Source organism: Microcaecilia unicolor, chromosome 10 (assembly GCF_901765095.1).
Source record: "Microcaecilia unicolor chromosome 10, aMicUni1.1, whole genome shotgun sequence".
NCBI lineage: Eukaryota > Metazoa > Chordata > Amphibia > Gymnophiona > Siphonopidae > Microcaecilia > Microcaecilia unicolor.
Genome location: NC_044040.1, coordinates 146,399,395 through 146,418,856, shown reverse-complemented (window position 1 = coordinate 146,418,856; position 19,462 = coordinate 146,399,395). Strand labels below are relative to the sequence as shown.

At 44.1% G+C, this 19,462-nt stretch overlaps 1 protein-coding gene across 1 annotated transcript in view; it reads right to left on the bottom strand.

Moving 5' to 3' along the window:
• The window catches only part of PROC (protein C, inactivator of coagulation factors Va and VIIIa), a 196,981-nt gene that overhangs the window by 114,496 nt on the left and 63,023 nt on the right, over positions 1 to 19,462 (bottom strand). Inside the window, exons 6-8 of the mRNA XM_030215644.1 lie at positions 18,213 to 18,353; positions 10,622 to 10,719; positions 4,255 to 4,366 (exon numbers count right to left, since the gene is read on the bottom strand). Of these exons, the coding sequence (XP_030071504.1) occupies positions 4,255 to 4,366; positions 10,622 to 10,719; positions 18,213 to 18,353 (351 nt within the window). The remainder of the gene's footprint in view (positions 1 to 4,254; positions 4,367 to 10,621; positions 10,720 to 18,212; positions 18,354 to 19,462) is intronic.

The window sequence follows — 19,462 nt, the reverse complement described above, 5'->3', positions numbered from 1 at the left end:
GACATATTTGGGAGCAAATCCAATATGAAGCCTCAAATAGCATTTTGCAATTAAGACTCATGCACTTGTTGGTATGCTTACAATGCATACCAGCTATACAAGTTTAGGTGCCAAAATTGTCTATCACATTTATGAATTGCTTATAGAGAAGAGAAGTGACTTTTTAAACATTAACAGGGTAACTTTATAAGGGGGCATGCATTTTAGTCATTTACACACTGATGTGGCCACTTGCGTGAGTAAATGGCCTCATAAAATACTGATTGGCAAAATGTACATACGTTGAAATGATGGCACGTAGAGGGGTGGAGTTTGAATGTAAATACACACATAAATTATAAAATACTATAATTTACATGCATACTTGACAAATATTGTTGCAAAGGCTTGCCTGCCACCTACAGTAGTATTTTATTAAAAAAAAAAAAAGTATGCACCTACTTCTCTTACAATACGGCTCACATAGGCACCTTAAATGGCACTAACTTGCTGTCCCTTAGAAAATCACCCTCTAAATACAGACAAAATCTAACATCCCTGTTTACTAAGCTGTGCTAGCGGCTGCCACGTGGCAATGCCAACACAGCCCATTCAAAGTGAATGGGCTGTGTCGTCATTAATGCACCACCAGGGTGTATGGTGTCCTTTTCACTTGCGCTGTAAAGCATAGAGAAGCCTATTTACTAAGCTGCATTAGCTGTTAACAAGACAGTTATACACTAAGGACTGAATTCTGTATATGGAACCGAATAATTGGCACTAAGTGCTATTCTATAAATGACGTCTATTTATTGATGTTTACTATAAACTAATCCTGAGAAAAGTGTGTTCCGGTAATATTTAAAGTTATATGTAAAAACCCCCCAGTAAAAATCATATAATAACACATAGAAGCTGTCATGTATCCTTGCTTTGTTGGTTTCCATCTTGGAGTTTGCGGATCATCTGCCTTGCTGTATTCTGCTGACTGTTGAGCTTGGCCGAAGGGAGTTCTCGGGGTCTGTGGATGTCTTCAGCTCATGGGGCTTGAGGATCCCCAGCAGCTAAGGTATTTAAATGTTAAGTTGAGTTGAGGGCCCACCCAAAATTTGAAATCTGACTACATCACTGAAAAGGAGTAAAAATAAAACCAATAAAGTAGAAGGGGAGCGATGGGTCCTTAACAAAACTAATAAATAATGAGAAATGCAAGATTTGGGGAACAACTGAAGTCCCTTCCTCAGGTTACAAATGCAACCATGGTTGCAATTTGTGCCCTTTTAATGCAAGGTGACATATTTTTTCTATTTTTTCAACTACAAATTGAAATGCAACTCAGTATTATTGTACTACAAAGATCTGTATCATTAAAAATCAAAATGAAAAGATGTATAGGCAAAGAATAATTTAAAAACAGGGTGCTAGTTTGAGAGAGCAAATGTCTACTTGGACGTTATTTTGTAAAGACATATAAGTGTCTATATCTAATATAATAAAACGCACCGTGAACGTTCTAATGAGGACAACGTTCTGAAGCCATCTGACGTCACTCCCTGAGTCCCTGGCTGTAGGGTTCGTGGCGTTCGTGGTGTGAAGCCACCCAGCCGTCTCTGCCCCGCCCTCGCGTCTAAACAAACAAATCCGGAAGCGAAGCATCAGGGAAGGAGGCGGCGCTCCCGACGTCTAGCCTTCCCTTCGCTGTGTTCCGCCTTCAAAAAAAGGCGGAACACAGCGAAGGGAAAGCTAGACGTCGGGAGCGCCGCCTCCTTCCCTGACGCTTCGCTGCCGGAAACGCCACAGAGGTAAAGTTAAAAAGAATAAAAAAAACAAAAAAGGGATGCATGGATGCGAAGGGGGGGGGGGGGGGGGGAAGGGGGCGGGCCAGGCTGGGACATGGGAAAGAGAGGAGCATCGAGGAGGGGCCATGGAAGGGAGAGAGGGGACTTGCTGGAAAAGGATGAATGGAGGCAGCAGGGGACAGAGGAGCATGGATTGGGAGGGCAGGGCTCAGGGAAAGAGGGAAATTGCTGAAAAGGGATGAATGGAGGGGGCAAGGGACAGAGGAGCATGGATGGGCATGGATTGGGAGGGCAGGACTCAGGGAGAGAGGGAAATTGCTGGATAGGGATGAATAGAGGGGACAGATGGGCATGGATGGATATGGATTGCAGGGCAGGCCTCAAGGAGAGAGGGCAATTGCTGGATAGGGAAAAATGGAGGGGCCAGGTGACAGAGGAGCATGGATGGGCATGGATTGGAAGGGCAGGACTCAGGGAGAGGGGAATTGCTGGATAGGGATGAATGGAGGGGACAGATGGGCATGGATGGATATGGATTGCAGGGCAGGCCTCAGGCAGAGAGGGGAAATGCTGGATAGGGAAAAATGGAGGGGCCAGGTGACAGAGGAGCATGGATTGGAAGGGCAGGACTCAGGGAGAGGGGAATTGCTGGATAGGGATGAATGGAGGGGACAGATGGGCATGGATGGATATGGATTGCAGGGCAGGCCTCAGGCAGAGAGGGGAAATGCTGGATAGGGAAAAATGGAGGGGCCAGGTGACAGAGGAGCATGGATGGGCATGGATTGGAAGGGCAGGACTCAGGGAGAGGGGAATTGCTGGATAGGGATGAATGGAGGGAACAGATGGGCATGGATGGATATGGATTGTAGGGCAGGCCTCAGGCAGAGAGGGGAAATGCTGGATAGGGATGAATGGAGGGGGCAGGTAACAGAGAAACATGGATGGCCATGGATTGGGAGGGCAGGGCTCAGGGAGAGAGGGGAATTGCTGGAAAGGGATGAATGGAGGGGCCAGGGGACAGAGGAGCATGGATTGGGAGGGCAGGGCTCAGGGAGAGAGGGGAATTGCTGGATAGGGATGAATGGAGGGGACAGATGGGCATGGATGCATATGGATTGCAGGGCAGGCCTCAGGCAGAGAGGGCAATTGCTGGATAGGGATGAATGGAGGGGCCAGGTGACAGAGGAGCATGGATGGGCATGGATTGGAAGGGCAGGACTCAGGGAGAGGGGAATTGCTGGATAGGGATGAATGGAGGGAACAGATGGGCATGGATGGATATGGATTGTAGGGCAGGCCTCAGGCAGAGAGGGGAAATGCTGGATAGGGATGAATGGAGGGGGCAGGTAACAGAGAAACATGGATGGCCATGGATTGGGAGGGCAGGGCTCAGGGAGAGAGGGGAATTGCTGGAAAGGGATGAATGGAGGGGCCAGGGGACAGAGGAGCATGGATTGGGAGGGCAGGGCTCAGGGAGAGAGGGGAATTGCTGGATAGGGATGAATGGAGGGGACAGATGGGCATGGATGGATATGGATTGCAGGGAAGGCCTCAGGCAGAGAGGGGAAATGCTGGATAGGGATGAATGGAGGGGGCAGTGCCCATGGAGAGAGGGGAATTGCTGGAAATGGATGAATGGAGGGGGCAGGGGACAGAGGAGCATGGATGGGCATGGATTGGAAAGGCAGGACTCAGGGAGAGGGGAATTGCTGGATAGGGATGAATGGAGGGGACAGATGGGCATGGATGGATATGGATTGCAGGGCAGGCCTCAGGCAGAGAGGGGAAATGCAGGATAGGGATGAATGGAGGGGGCAGGTGACAGAGAAACATGGATGGCCATGGATTGGGAGGGCAGGGCTCAGGGAGAGACTCACTCTCTCTCTCACACACTCACACTTTCACTCTGACTCTCAAACAGTCACTCTCACATACACTCTCCCAAACATACACACTCCGAGGAAAACCTTGCTAGCGCCTGTTTCATTTGTGTCAGAAACGGGCCTTTTTTACTAGAGTCTTTATAAAACACCAGCTTAAACAATAGAAATTGTGCCTACCATGCAGGTGCAGATACTTACACATGTTCTCATGCAGGTTTAAATGGTTTCACTTAGATTACTTATATATGCGACATAGATTAGTGTACTTTATGATCTATATATTTACCTGCAAACTCCACCCACGCTTTACCCAAACTCCTCCTATGTACACACCTACCAGCAAAGTGTGTGCTATCCTATCATGGCGCATACTTTTATATCAGTCAGACCTTTATAAGAAGCTATTGGCATTTGTAAATCAGTCTTTTATACATGAGAAAGGTTTATAAAATTACCCCCACAGTGTGAGAAATTAAAACTGAAGCTGTTCCAGTTACTTTCAGATCAATCTCTGAAAACACTGGTCACACTTTTAAGGACACAGAGGAGAAGACAGCAATAGAGCAGTAATGTCTCCAGGATTTCCATACCAAGTCTTACTTGGTACCTTCCCTCCTCAATACAATGTGCGGCTGTCAGGACCCAGGTTGGGTGAATAAGCACTCCACCACACTTAAACCTCTTGTCAAGTAGCAGCAGGACCTAAAATAAAGAAAGAGGTAGAACTCAGAGTCTGAAATAGGGACAGAAAATGCTAGCATCAGGCCCCCCAGACAAAAGAGTACTGGGTTCCCTCCCAGAAAGAGGGTGTATGCAGAGGGAGAGACCTGGAGCAAAGAATAACATTGCTGTACAACAGGGAAATTAATTTCATTTTGCTTAAATATCAAAACCTTTTCAGTGCAGATGGTAATAAGTTAAGTAGATGAGAAAGGGAAATGGACTTTGGTTTTTGCAACTACATTCAAAGTGGTTTACATATTGTATACAGGTACTTATTTGTACCTGGGGCAATGGAGGGTTCAGTGACTTGCCCAGAGTCACAAGGAGCTGCAGTGGGAATTGAACCCCATTCCCCAGGATCAAAGTCTGCTGCACTAACCACTAGGCTACTCCTCCACTCCAAATGATGAAAAATGCCAGGGATATTTTCACTATTATTATTATTTGTTACATTTGTATCCCACATTTTCCCACCTTTTTGCAGGCTCAATGTGGCTTACATATAACCGTTAACGGCGTTAGCCGATTCCAGTCTGAACAAATACATGGTATGAAAGAATACAAAGTGATATTGTGGTAGAATGAGATACATGTATGGTAGGTACAATTAGGGGGAACTTAGAGAGGGAAAGGGGGAAATATCCATGGCATTTTTCATCATTTGGAGTGGAGGAGTAGCCTATCTTGTTTGTTTATTGCTTCATCTTATTCTGTCTCTTTCCCTTCTTCCCTTTCATCTCTATTCTCTGTGTTATCACTACTCATAAGCACATAAGGATTGTCATATTGAGACAGCCTGAAAATCCATCAAGCTCAATATCCTGTTTCCAACAATTGCCAATCCAGATCACAAGTACCTAGCAAGAACCCAGCTCTATCTCTCTTTCTCCTTTGTGTTCCCTTCAGGATCTTCCTTCTAATCCCAGTCTGTATTAGGGGTGTGCAGCTCAAAAAACTTTCATATTGTGTCATTTACAGCAATGGTTTTCAACCCAGACCTCAGGGACTGCCTGGCCAGTCAGGTTTTCAGGATATTCATAATAAATATGTATGAGAGAAATCTGTATACCAAGAAGGCAGTGCATGCAGATCTATCTCATGCATATTCATTTTGGATATCCTGAAAACCCAACTGACAAGGTGGCCTTGTAGGACGGGGTTGAAAACCACTGGTTTACAGAACTGTTAGCTTTGTTTGGAGGTTTTCTGGCAGTGTGTTTTTCATTATAGGAGCAATGTTGTTATGACATAAGTACATAAGTATTGCCATACTGGGAAAGACCAAAGGTCCATCAAGCCCAGCATCCTGTTTCCAACAGTGGCCAATCCAGGTTACAAATACCTGGCAAGATCCCAAAAAAGTACAAAACATTTTATACTGCTTATCCCAGAAATAGTGGATTTTCCTCTAGTCCATTTAATAACGATCTATGGACTTTTCCTTTAGGAAGCCGTCCAAACCTTCTTTAAACTCTGCTAAGATAACCACCTTTATCACATTCTCTGGCAACAAATTCCAGAGTTTAATTACATGTTGAGTGAAGAAAAATTTTCTCTGATTAGTTTTAAATTGACTACATTTTAGCTTCATTGCATGCCCCCTAGTCCTAGTATTTTTGGAAAGCGTAAACAGACGCTTGACATCTACCCATTCAACTCCACTCATTATTTTATAGACCTCTATCATATCTCCCCTCAGCCGCCTTTTCTCCAAGCTGAAGAGCCCTAGCCGCTTTAGCCTTTCTTCATAGGAAAGTCGTCGCATCCCCTTTATCATTTTCGTTGCACTTCTCTGCACCTTTTCTAATTCCACTATATCTTTTTTTAGATCTGGTGACCAGAATTGAACACAATATTTGGGGTACGGTTGCACTATGGAGCGATACAAAGGCATTATAACATCCTCATTTTTGTTTTCCATTCCTTTCCGAATAATACCTAACATTCTATTTGCTTTCTTAGCTGCAGCAGCACAGTGAGCAGAAGGTTTCAACGTATCATCAACGACGACGCCTAGATCCCTTTCTTGGTCCATGACTCCTAACATGGAACCTTGCATGACACAGCTATAATTCGGGTTCCTCTTTCCCACATGCATCACTTTGCACTTGCTCACATTAAATGTCATCTGTCATTTAGACACCCAGTCTCCTAGTCTCGTAAGGTCCTCTTGTAATTTTTCACAATCCTCCTGCGATTTAACGACTTTGATAACTTTGTGTCATCAGCAAATTTAATTTCCTCTGGAGTCTTTCATGAGGTACTTTGTCAAACGCCTTCTGAAAATCCAGATACACAATATCAACTGGCTCACCTTTATCCACGTTTGTTCACTCCTTCAAAGAAATGTAGTAGATTGGTGAGGCAAGATTTCCCTTCACTAAATCCATGTTGACTTTGTCTCATTAATCCATGCTTTTGAATATGCTCTAATTTTGTTCTTAATAATAGTCTCTACCATTTTGCCCAGCACCGATGTCAGATTCACCGGTCTATAATTTCCCGGATCTCCTCTGGAACCTTTTTTAAAAATCGGCATTACATTGGCCACCCTCCAATCTTCTGGTACCACGCTCGATTTTAAGGATAAATTACATATTACTAACAATAGCTCCGCAAGCTCATTTTTCAGTTCTATAAGTACTGTGGGATGAATACCATCCGGTTCAGAACTGCCCCATTATATCCTCAAGGTTTACAGAGAATTCATTAAGTTTCTTCGACTCGTCAGCTTCGAATACCATTTCCTGGCACCAGTGTCCCACCAAATCTTCCTCGGTGGAGACCGAAGCAAAGAATTCATTTAATCTCTCCACTACGGCTTTGTCTTCCCTGATCGTCCCTTTTACTCCTCGGTCATCTAGCGGTCCAAACGATTCTTTTGCCAGCTTCCTGCTTTTAATATACCTAAAAAAACTTTTACTTTGTGTTTTTGCCTCCAACGTAATCTTTTTTTCGAAGTCCCTCTTAGCCTTCCTTATCAGCGCTTTGCATTTGACTTGACAATCCTTACGCTGTTTCTTATTATTTTCAGTCACTTCCTTCTTCCATTTTCTGAAGGATTTTCTTTTAGCTCTAATAGCTTCCTTCACCTCACTTTTTAACCACACCGGCTGTCGTTTGGTCTTCTGTCCTCCTTTTTTAATACGCGGAATATATTTGGCATGGGCTTCCAGGATAATGTTTTGAACAGCATACACGCCCAATATAATTTTTTGACCCTCACAGCCACTCCTTTAAGTTTTTTTTCACCGTTCTTCTCATTTTATCATAGTCTCCTTTTTTAAAGTTAAACGCTAACAAATTTGATTTCCTATGTATACTTACTTGAAAGCTAATATCAAATCCGATCATATTATGATCACTGTTATCAAGCGGCCCCAGCACCATTACCTCCCGTACCAGATCATGCGCTCCACTAAGGATTAGGCCTAGAATTTTTACTTCTCTTGTTGGCTCCTGTACCAGCTGCTCCATAAAGTGTCCTTGATTTCATCAAGGAATTTTACCTCCCTAGCGTGCCCTGATGTTACATTTACCCAGTCAATATCGGGGTAATTGAAATCGCCCATTATTATTGTGTTGCCCAGTTTGTTTGCGCCCCTAATTTCCTTTAACATTTCTGCATCCGTCTGTTCATCCTGACCAGGTGGACGGTAGTACACTCCTATCACTATCCTTTTCCCCTTTACGCATGGAATTTCAGTCCACAGTGATTCCAAGAAGTGTTTTGTTTCCTGCAGAATTTTCAATCTATTTGATTCAAGGCTCTTGTTAATATACAATGCTACCCCTCCACCAATTTGATCCACCCTATCACTATGATATAATTTGTACCCCAGTATGACAGTGTCCCACAGGTTATCCTCCTTCCACAAGGTCTCAGAGATGCCTATTATATCTAATTTTTCATTTAGTGCAATATATTCTAACTCTCCCATCTTATTTCTTAGGCTCCTGGCATTTGCATATAGACATTTCAAACTATGTTTGTTGTTCCTATTTACATCATGCTTAGTACTTGACAGTATAATTTGCAATCTATTGTCTGATTTTTATTTTTATTTAAGGACACCTGATCTACTACGATATCTTTTGCAACCTCACCATCAGGATACCCTATCTTCCCTGTTTTGGTGATATCTTTGAAAGATACCTTATCCCGAACCATGCGCTTTTGAGCGACTGTCGGTCTTCCCCCCTTTTCTAGTTTAAAAGCTGCTCTATCTCCTTTTTAAATGCCGATGCCAGCAGCCTGGTCCCACCCTGGTTAAGGTAGAGCCCATCCTTTTGGAATAGGCTCCCCCCTTCCCCAGAATGTTGCCCAGTTCCTAACAAATCTAAAACTCTCCTCCCTGAACCATCATCTCATCCACGCATTGAGACTCCGGAGCTCTGTTTGTCTCTTGGGCCCTGCACATGCAACAGGTAGCATTTCAGAAAATGCTACCCTAGAAGATCTGGATTTGAGCTTTCTACCTGAGCCTAAATTTGCCTTCCAGAATCTCTCTCCCACATTTTCCTATGTCATTGGTACCCACATGTACCAAGACAGCCGGCTCCTCCCCAGCACTATCAAAAATCCTATCTAGGTGACGTGTGAGGTCCACCACCTTCGTACCAGGCAGGCAAGTCACCAGGCGATCCTCATGTCCACCAAGCACCCAGCTATCTATATGCCTAATGATCGAATCACCAACTACAAGAGCTGTCCTAACCTTTCCCTCCTGGGCAGCACTTGGAGACATATCCTCGGTGCAAGAGGATAGTACATCCCCCGGTGGGCAGGTCTTGGCTGCTGGAATACTTCCTACTTCACCAGGGTGATGCTCTTCTTCTAGGAGATCTCCCTCCTCCAAGGTAGCACAGGGGCTACCAGACTGGAGGTGGGACTTCTCTACAACATCCCCGTAGGTCTCCTCTATGTACCTCTCTGTCTCCCTCAGCTCCACCAAGTCTGCTACTCTAGCCTCAAGAGAACGGACACGAGAGCTAGGAGCTCTTTGCATCTTTGCACGCTTTCAAAAGAATGTGTATTTATTTTGCAGAGAGCGCACCCTACAGTATAGTCTTGATTATGCAACCTTCGCTAATCTGACCATCCAGTGACATCATCCTGTATATTTCTATAAAAAAATCTTTTAGAACAAGCACATGTACAGTAATCATGTTTTAGTGCTCCAATTGAGAACTTTATGCCTTTGTTTATGCATTATTTGAGGGGTTATCATTGTTTCCTGTATTATCCAACTTTTCACTTATCTGACAATGGGTCAGTCCCTTTGATGTAGAATAATCAACACTGTACTGTGCTTGCAAAGGTGGCACACCTCCAACAGGTTACTTCTTTTTCCCCTGCCATCATCATCTCCTGCTCCCAAGCCATGAGTTTTCGCCACCTCACTTGTCATGGGCTTTTTCTTCCTCTTGAAAATCAAACCAATATTCAGCTTGACAGGAGAATGTTTTGGCTTATTCACAATGTGTGAAAACCCTAGACAAATTATTTAAGTGGAGAACAAAGACCTCAGAAATCAGTGCTCAAATACCTCTCTATGCATGCACAATGCCACAGGTAAGAGCTGTTACAGTCATTGGTCAGGGAAAAAAACTCCACTGTCTTACGAACTTTACAAGTCAAGCATTGAAAAACTGAATTGTTATCACACTTGCAGAAATAAGCCACAAATAGGATCCATGCGGGTGCTGCTGCATAATTTACTAGCCCTGTACAAAAGAATGGACTTTCACTTATCTTGTCCAGGCAATAGCAAGGAAAGCAAAGCTGTGTCATGCATCTCTTTATGCTATGTTACTATGCATAACTCGACAGCAACCTTGGGAGGTCTTTTACAAAGGTGCGCTAGCGTTTTTAGCACGCGCTAAAGATTAGCACATGCTAAATACTAGAGATGCCCATAGGAATATATGGGGTCTCTGGCATTTAGCGCACACTTATTTTTTGCACGCACTAAAAATACTGGCAAGCCTTTGCAAAAGGACCCCTTGGTTTGCTATCTGCTGCTTCAGGGGAAGTTACCACCAGACACTTCCATAGATATCACATAATTTGAAAAAGTCAGTCCCACTCCAATGGTCTCAAAATGGCCACAGTTTGTACAAAAGACACAGAGACTTATACCTTCTATGCTCCGCTTTTTCTTCCTCTCCTATCTCCTCCCACCTGCCATAGGCTGTCTCCAGCTATCTTGCCATGTGCTTTTTCTTCCTCACCTGCCATGGGCTGTCTCCTTTTTTCCCAGGCATGCCCCCAATGATTCGGACGTCATATGCCATTTTTTTTTCCTTCACCATACCGCATGGGAATTCCACTACAAAAAAAGAAAGAAAGAAACAGATTAGGTCCTGGAGATGATCTGATGCAAGTGGATAATTCCTTCTTTTTTATGACTTGTAAGATAACATTTTAGAATCAGTGGATCCAATATTATCCAACTACTGCTGTCCATTAAAACTGACATGGATTGTATAGACAAAAGCATCTCATTGCGGATGTCTTTCAAATAAAACAAAAAGTAGGAAATCAGAAGAGAAGGGGAAGCAATCTGAGATTTAGCTCATTCCTTTTTTCAATTGTAGCTTAAAGCAAGTTACATTTTCCTGTCTCTGGAGGGCTTAAAGTCTAAGGTGGCAATTCTCTAAAGGAGTCTCAGATGTAAGTGTTCTAATGAAGTATGGGTAGTACCTACTCTATAACAGCATTTGGGTGTCCAAATTCCATTATAGAATACTAGTGTAAACCCACATTGGTGTGCCTAAATCAGGGGTTCTCATCCCAGTCCTTGAGACAGGTTGTCAGGATATCCACAATTCTCCCAATATTCAGCCGGTGGCAGTCAGCGTGTTTTTAAACGCTGATCGTAGCCAGCTAACTTAGCCCCTAATATTCAGTGCTGGGCCATGTCCAGGAACTGGCACTGAACATCAGGGGCTAATTTCAGGCAGGGCACCCGGAGCTTATGCGGGCCTGGGCATTATTCTGCCAGGGCCTGCATAAGACAGTTATGCAGGCCCTGGCTGAATATTGGACCAGCACCCGCATAACATTTTTCTAAAATTCTGGTCCCCTGTTCCCTACCCCAACCCACAGTAACAAACTAATCCCCTCTTCACCCCCCCCCCAGGAATGCCTCCCACACCAAACCCCCCAACCATCCAGGTAGTCCCCCCGCCCAGGCCTATCTGTATCCTTTGTGGTCCAGTGGTGGTTGCTGGGGGCAGGAGTGCAGCCCCTTGCTCCTGCCCTTGGGGCACCCTTCCAAAATGGGTGCTGCAACCTCTTGTATCAGCTCATATGTGGCAGCCATTTTGGAAGGACACCACAAGGGGCAGGAGTGAGGAGACTGCACTCCTGGCCCCTAACAATACCGCTGGACCACCAAGGATACAGATAAGCCTGGGTAAGGGGCCTACCTGGATGGCTGGGGGAATGGGGCAGGGGATTGTGTTCTGGGGGAGGGAGGACTAGTTTGTTGTCATGGGCGGGGGGGGGGGGTGGTTGGGGTCTAGAGTTTTTTTTTAAGTTATATGGGTGCTGGCCCAATATTCAGCTTTTGTCCTAAATTAGGCCGCTGAGCAATGCAGGTGCTGGCGCTGATTATTGCCGGCACCTGCATAACAACAGGCTCCACCCTAGTGCCACCCTTTGTACCACCCCTGACCTGACCACTTTATTAGTGAGCAGTCAGAGACAATACTCAGCAGTGCTGCCTGTTTTAGTGCCACTTAATATTGGTGGTTGGGCAGTTCAGAGCGATTTAAGCAGGCCAGAGCTTATCCAGCCCACTTAAATCATTTTGAATATTGGGTAAAGGAATATGCATGAGATAAATTTGCATGCACTACTTCCATTGTATGCATATCTCTCTCGTGCATTTTCATTGTGGATATCCTGAAAACCTGACTGGCTAGGCTGAGAAATGTAAGTGCATCCATTTACGCCAGGTCTAAGGAGGCGTAAATGAGCGCGCCTAAGCACAGCAAGCAGCACGTGCAAGTTACAGTTATCTGTAAGTTATGTGCATAAGTGGGAGACACAACCATATCCTACTCAAGCTCCACTCATGTATATGCACCCTTTACAGGTACGCCCTATCCCCCAGATTCTATATATGGAGCCCAAAGTTGCATGCCCAACTTTGGACGCACTTCCAAGATGCATGCGCAAATAAATTGGATAATGAGCCATCAACCATCAATGGGTGCTAACAACCAATTATTGATGATGCATTTGATCATGCACTGTGTGGCAAGAAAAAGACGGCATGGAAAACCTTCTAGTCAGCAACAAATTTTCTTGGAATTAACGAGGTAGCAACTACAAGCAGCTGGTAGAAAACCTCCTCAATGCATACAAAAGCCTTGACTGCAGTGTGTAACTAAAGATACACGCTCATCTAGAATTTTTTCCCACCCAATCATGGAGCAGTGAGTGACAAGCATAGTGGAGTGGAGGAGTGGCCTAGTGGTTAGAGCACCGGTCTTGAAATCCAGAGGTGGCCGGTTCAAATCCCACCGCTGCTCCTTGTGATCTTGGGCAAGCCACTTAACCCTCCATTGCCTCAGGTACAAACATAGATTTTGAGCCCTCCTGGGACAGAGAAATATCCAGTGTACCTGAATGCGACTCACCTTGAGCTACTACTGAAAAAGTGTGAGCAAAAATCTAAATAAATAAATAAATAAATAGTGAGTGATTTCACCAGGACACTGAAGGAGTGGAGCAAAACCATTGGATCAAATGGAGCCCATCAATGCTTGCAGACTATTGGAGGACATTGACAAGAGATGCTCCATTTCACGAATAGAAGAAACAAGCCAAGAAGCACCAAATAGACAATGAATAAGGACGAAGTTATAATGTGTTTATATATATACACACATAACAGATTTTTGTCTTTTCTTTCATGATAACTTCTATTTATATAACACATTTGCTGATTTTTAAAGTTTTATATAAAGAGGACAGGTGAAATATTATCATGTAAAACAACCATACACAGATGAAAAGACCTAAGCATAAAATATAAAAACTTAAATATCTTGGAAACAGTAGCCAATCAGCTGTTTAAATTGTCAAATTTGAATTCAGCACATCAAAATATAATAAATACCATTTATTTCTGAAGCAGATGACTTCTAAAAAATTGTAGACCAGTGTTATGTAAGAGTCTGACATTATTGTAGACAGGTCATTCCTATGGGAGCACTAGGAAACTCCATCATAAGGAGAAAGAGACATTTGTGAGAAAAGAAAAGTCTAAAAGAATACCATTCTTTCCTGAAAGTGAAAATGAATAGTTTTGTCTGCACTACCAAGTTTTAAGACAAGAATAGATCATAAAAGTGCAAAGCCTAGTTTACCACTATTCTGATAAAAACGCAGACATCTTCAACAAGATTATAAAAAAGGATGAGATGAACTAAGATGTAAAAGACAATTCTGTAACTGTGTGCTTGCAGTTATGTGCACAAGGCATGCGTAATTGTAGCAAAAAGAACCGCTTACACACGAAAGTGCCCTAAGCACTATTCTATAAGGGTGAGCATAAGTGTTTTACTTATCTGGACTACTGTAATTCCTTATTCTTTGGCATCAGACAATATGACTTTCACCATCTCCAGCTTGTTCAAAATGCAGCTGTACGACTCATTACTGGTTTTAAAAATATGATTATGTCACTCCTCTCTTAAAAATCTAATCACGAACAGAGGGATATACCCTATAATAGGAGTACGGTTAGTAATACACTTTAATAAAAGTGGTTTTATTAAAGTGTACTCCTCTCTTAAAGACAGAACACTGGCTACTGATCACCCATAGAATCACTCATAAACTTTTTGCCCTAGTCTATAAGTTCATTCTTCCGGCAATCCCCTCTACCTCTCTCCTGACCTCTTACCAGGGCTGCCGAGAACACACAGCTGGGCCCGGGGCAGGACTGGACCACCGTGTGTGAGCCCTTCACCCCTCAGGAGCTTAGCCGAGATTGGGTGGCAGAGTCGGTAGTGGGAGGCGGGGATAGTGCTGAGCAGACTTATACGGTCTGTGCCAGAGCCGGTGGTGGGAGGCGGGGACTGGTGGTTGGAGGCGGGGGTATGCTGGGCAGACTTATACAGTCTGTGCCAGAGCCGGTGGTGGGAGGCGGGGCTGGTGGTTGGGAGGCGGGGATAGTGCTGGGCAGACTTATACGGTCTGTGCCCTGAAGAGGACAAGTACAAATCAAAGTAGGGTATACACAAAAAGTAGCACATATGAGTTTATCTTGTTGGGCAGACTGGTTGGGACCGTGGCAGGTCTTTTTCTGCCGTCATCTACTATGTTACTATGTTACACCCTGGCTACTGCCGCTGTGCCCCCAGCCACCATTGGGCCTCCACCCTCGCACCTTTTCCGTCTGCTCCCTTGTTCTGCCCTCTCCTGCTCTGCTCCTGTCTGGTGCCAGAAGTCGGAATCCAGATGATTGCATTAAAGTGATATCACATTAATGTATCATCCGGGTCCTGGGTGGCACGCAGGAGCAGGAGAGGACAGACCAAGAAGCAGGCAGGAAGAAGCTTGTCAGCGCCAGAACCGAGTCCAGCCCCCCCCCCCCCCCCCCGGAGGCTGGGCCCAAGAGAATTTTGCTTCCCTCTTGGTGGCCCTGCCTCTTACATACCAGCAAGGCTCCTTCGCTGTCTATCAGCTAACATGCTTGATGACCCCTCTCTACGTACTGATTGTCATAACTTCATTTGTTCCTGAATATTTAGTGTGACTGGCCCTTCCCTCTGCAATGCATTGTCTGGAAAGCTCCTTTGGCAAATTTAATAGGGGCTTAAAACTTACCTATTTGTTGACGTTATAGGTCCTGACCGACTGATTGTACCAGGCCAGCATTCTAGCTCTGAATTCCCCCTTCCTCTCTCTTCTCGTCTAATCCTATGAAATTGTAGTTCTTTTCCATTGTATAATTTATATTTACCATAGGCGGTCATGGCCCACTGTTTGGGGGAGGCTAAAGGTGGCGGGGTTAAGGGTGGGGCCCAGGGGCGAGGCTTACCTCCATAACTGTCTGACAACACACAGAAAAAAATAAGTAAAAATAATAACAACAATTAATACCTTTTATTAAATTAAATATTAGATATGAATCATATGTCAAAGAATAAGTGGTTGCTCAAGCATATACTAACCACAATTGCCCAACTGCAAAACACTATGCACAACATTGTGCAAAAACACACTCAGAACCTTACTGTACCATAAATATTACACTGGGCAGAACCTAATACACCAATATACCACCCATACGGAAAATGCAGACCGTCAACAATATGAAACAAGGGATCATGATATCGCAATTCTCATGTAGAGCCATTGAACATCCTTTTAGGGTGGATAGTGTTCACAATGAGCTCCTTTTATTAACGACCATATGTAGATCCTTCAAGAGGTAGTGTGTCATGATTTAGGCTCTAAAACCCTTTCTGATGTTTTGGTGCCACTGAGGTGGCACCACACAGGCCAATACACAATCTCTCCACCGCAAAACACTATACACAAACTTGTGCAAAAACACACTCATAACCTTACCAAACCATAACAGCACTAATTCCAAGGACAGGATGAGCTACAAACTTATGCATGGAAAGGCAGCACTGTAATTACACCGGGCTCTAAAACACCTAGTGAAACGACCTAGTGAAACAAACAAAAAAAAAAAAATCAAAAACAAAAAGAGCTGCAAATACTACACGCTAGCAGAATACTGCACCTTGATCACACATGAAATACACATGAAACAACAGATATGAAGGCAAAATACTGAACTGGAAAGTTACCTCAAGAAGTCGGACTCAGCATGCAGCAATACTAGAAAAATTGAAACTTACTTGCAAAATATCACAGATGCACATTTCCAAAAGCTGACATATTCCAATTAATAAATTCTGAATAAAAAATGTTTTCTACCTTTACTGTCTGAGCATTTAGTTTTTCTATTAGTGTCTTCTGTTTTATGCAGTGTCTTCTTTCCATTTGATATTTTTTCTCTCACCATGTCCTTTTTCAAGATCTTATTTCCATTTTGTTTCTTCATGGCGCCCAACTCCTTTCTTTTCCTTTCTCTCCTCTCCTATATCTGTCTCTGGCACTGATCTTTGTTTCTCATGTATGTTTTTATCCCTCCTCCAGTCCTCAGTCTCCCTCCACTTACCTCTCTAGTCCTCCCATTTTCATGTCTCTCATTCTTTGTCAGCCTCCTATTCCCTTGTCTTTCAGCTACTTTTTAGTTCCCCATTTCCACTCTTTGTGCTCATCCTCTTCCTAGACTCATCTACATTCATCTGCCTCTCATCCCTTCACACCCCTTATCTACACTCCTACCCCACTTTTACTTCCCCATTTCTAACCTCTCACACCTCCATCAATGACTTCTCACTATTGTTTGTCTCTTACCCTCTTAATAGCCCTCTGCCTCCTTCTTTTCATCCCTGTGTAATCAGAGGTTTAAAAAAAAAAAAAGAGGGAAAAAAAGTTACTGTCCTTCTGATGGCTGCAATTGTTTTTGAAGAATGGCTAGCAAGAGAGAGAACCCTGGGAGCACAACTGGCTTTGGGGGTTGCTGTGTAGCTGTGTGGTTGAGGTGGAAGCCAGCAGAAGATTGTCAGCACAAAGAGAAGGTAGTGAAGGCAACAGCCACAAACCAAAAAGTGGCCACAAACCAAAAAGTGACCATGGCAGCGACGTCAATCATGAAAAAGGCATTACAGGCTCGCCTCCAGCTTCTCCCTTCACACAGTGTCCCGCCTTCGTGGAAACAGGAAATGCATCATCGCAGAAGGCGGGACACTGTGTGAAGGGAGAAGCTGGAGCCAGAGGCGAGCCTGTAGTGCCTTTTTCTTGATTGACGTCGCTGCCACGGAAAGTAAAAGGTTAAAATGCAAGCGCGGGGGGGGGGGGGGGGGGGGGGGAGGGAGGAGGAGGAGGGCTGCCGATCGGGAAGCCGGCAAGGCGGCAAGAGTGGGAAGGAAGGAGGGACAGCTATCTGACAAAAGCGCTGCGTTTGTGAGGGCAGCAGCCAAAGGAAGTCCACGATTGGGCTGGGGAGGCTTAGCCTCCCCAAGCCTCTTATATGGGGCGCCTATGATATTTACACTATTGTAGACCACTCTGATAGATGCATTAAGGAGGTATTTTACTACGCCACGGTAGAAATCAGCTGGCGTTAAACGCTGAGACGCCCACAGGAATATAATGGTTGTTGCAGTGTTTGCCGCCAGCTAAAAACGCTACCGCAGCTTAGTAAAAGATCCCCTAAGAGTGGTATATCAAACCCTAATAAACTCGAAACTTGTATAGCGCTGAACTGTAACAGGAGCATACACATGGGTGGAGCATGTGCAGGACGTGGGCATGTCTCCCATTTATGTGCACAATTTATAGAATACTGTAAGTTGCATGCGCTGCTTGCTGTACTTAGGTGTGCTCACTTAAGCCTGCCATTGACCCAGTGAAGGTTGGGGCACCACCATTTAAACATGCTGATGTGGATTCACACATATTTCTATAAGAGAATCTGGGCACCCAGATGCCTTTATAGAATAGGTGACCCCCTGCTGTATTGGGGCACCTACAACTTGAAGTAAATGAGGTCAGCTAATTACTTACAGGGACATAGCACAGGTCAGACTGTAGTGGCTTGGGGAATATGAAACATAGGTAGAAGTAAAAATCAAAGAAACCAGTGTTACAGAGATTCTCTCTCTTACAATCGTTAGAGAAACCGTAAGAGCTCTATGTGAACACTGTCTGCTGGTTTACCTGCTGCGTCACACCTGTGGTGATCATCATTCAGCTTATACCCAGAGGCACAGCTACAAAGACGCCGGTCGTTTTCTGGATCTTCTGTACAAAACTGCTCACAGCCTCCATGGTTAATGGAGCAGTTGGAGTAGGGAGCCTCTGGTAACCAAAGAGAAGAGGAAACAAGACTGTAAAATAGAGAGCTTCACTCAAGAGTAGTACAGCAGTGTAACAGGAGATACTATATGTCAGTTGTTTCTGAGATATACTTTCTAGCATGTGGAGGATAATTTTATAACAGGTACCTAGGTTAATTGGGAAGGAAGGTGACTATTTTATAAAAACACAAAGGAGCGCTTTTACTAAGCAGCAGTAAGCTCAACAAGGGCTTACCACTTGCTAAACCAGAAGTACCGCCAGGCTACCGCAGCAGGCCGGTGGTAGTTCCCTCCTCCAGCACATGCCATTTCTGGCACAACAAAAATATTTTTATTTTTGTAGCACTGGTGTTTACCCGGTGGTAATCGGTTGCCTAGTTAGCGTGGGAGCCCTTATTACCACCTCAATGGGGGGCGGTAAGAGCTGCCCCCCCACCAAAATGGCCACTCAGCAAGTGTTTCACTTGCTACATGGCCATTTTTAAAAAAAAATAGCCTTTTACCTGCTGCAGTAAAAGGGAGCCTTAGCGTGCATGAAAAACACGCGCTGACATCAGTACAGGTACCCGTTTGTCGCAGCTTAGTAAAAGGACCCCACAGATACCTATGTATCCTATTAAATATTAATACAAATCCTGCAGAAATCACACCTACATTGAAGATGTAGACATTAAACCTGCTTGAGAATAGTCATAAATGTTCACGTATAGTTTACACATTTATTTTTATAAAATTTGCATGCAAGCAGCTCTGTCCACACTCCACCCTAATTCCTCTCCTGAGCACACCTACCATATAATTACGCACCAGCTTGGACTGTGATTACTTTTACAAGTGACCTAATTTTATAAGAGGCTTTTCTTCAAGCAAATCCTCATTTTCCTCCTGATTCTATAAAAGTCACCAAAAATTGTGTGTGCAAATTTAGGTGCATTCCCAATTTGCATGCACAATTTAATAGAATAATGAGCCAATTAGTGCCAATAATTGGCTTTGTAACAAGTAATTACTGGCACTAATTAGATTTAATTGGGACTTATGCACGTAAAATTAGGCACAGGATCTACTCCTAAAATTTACATGTGGCCCAAAAAATATGGTGCGGAAATA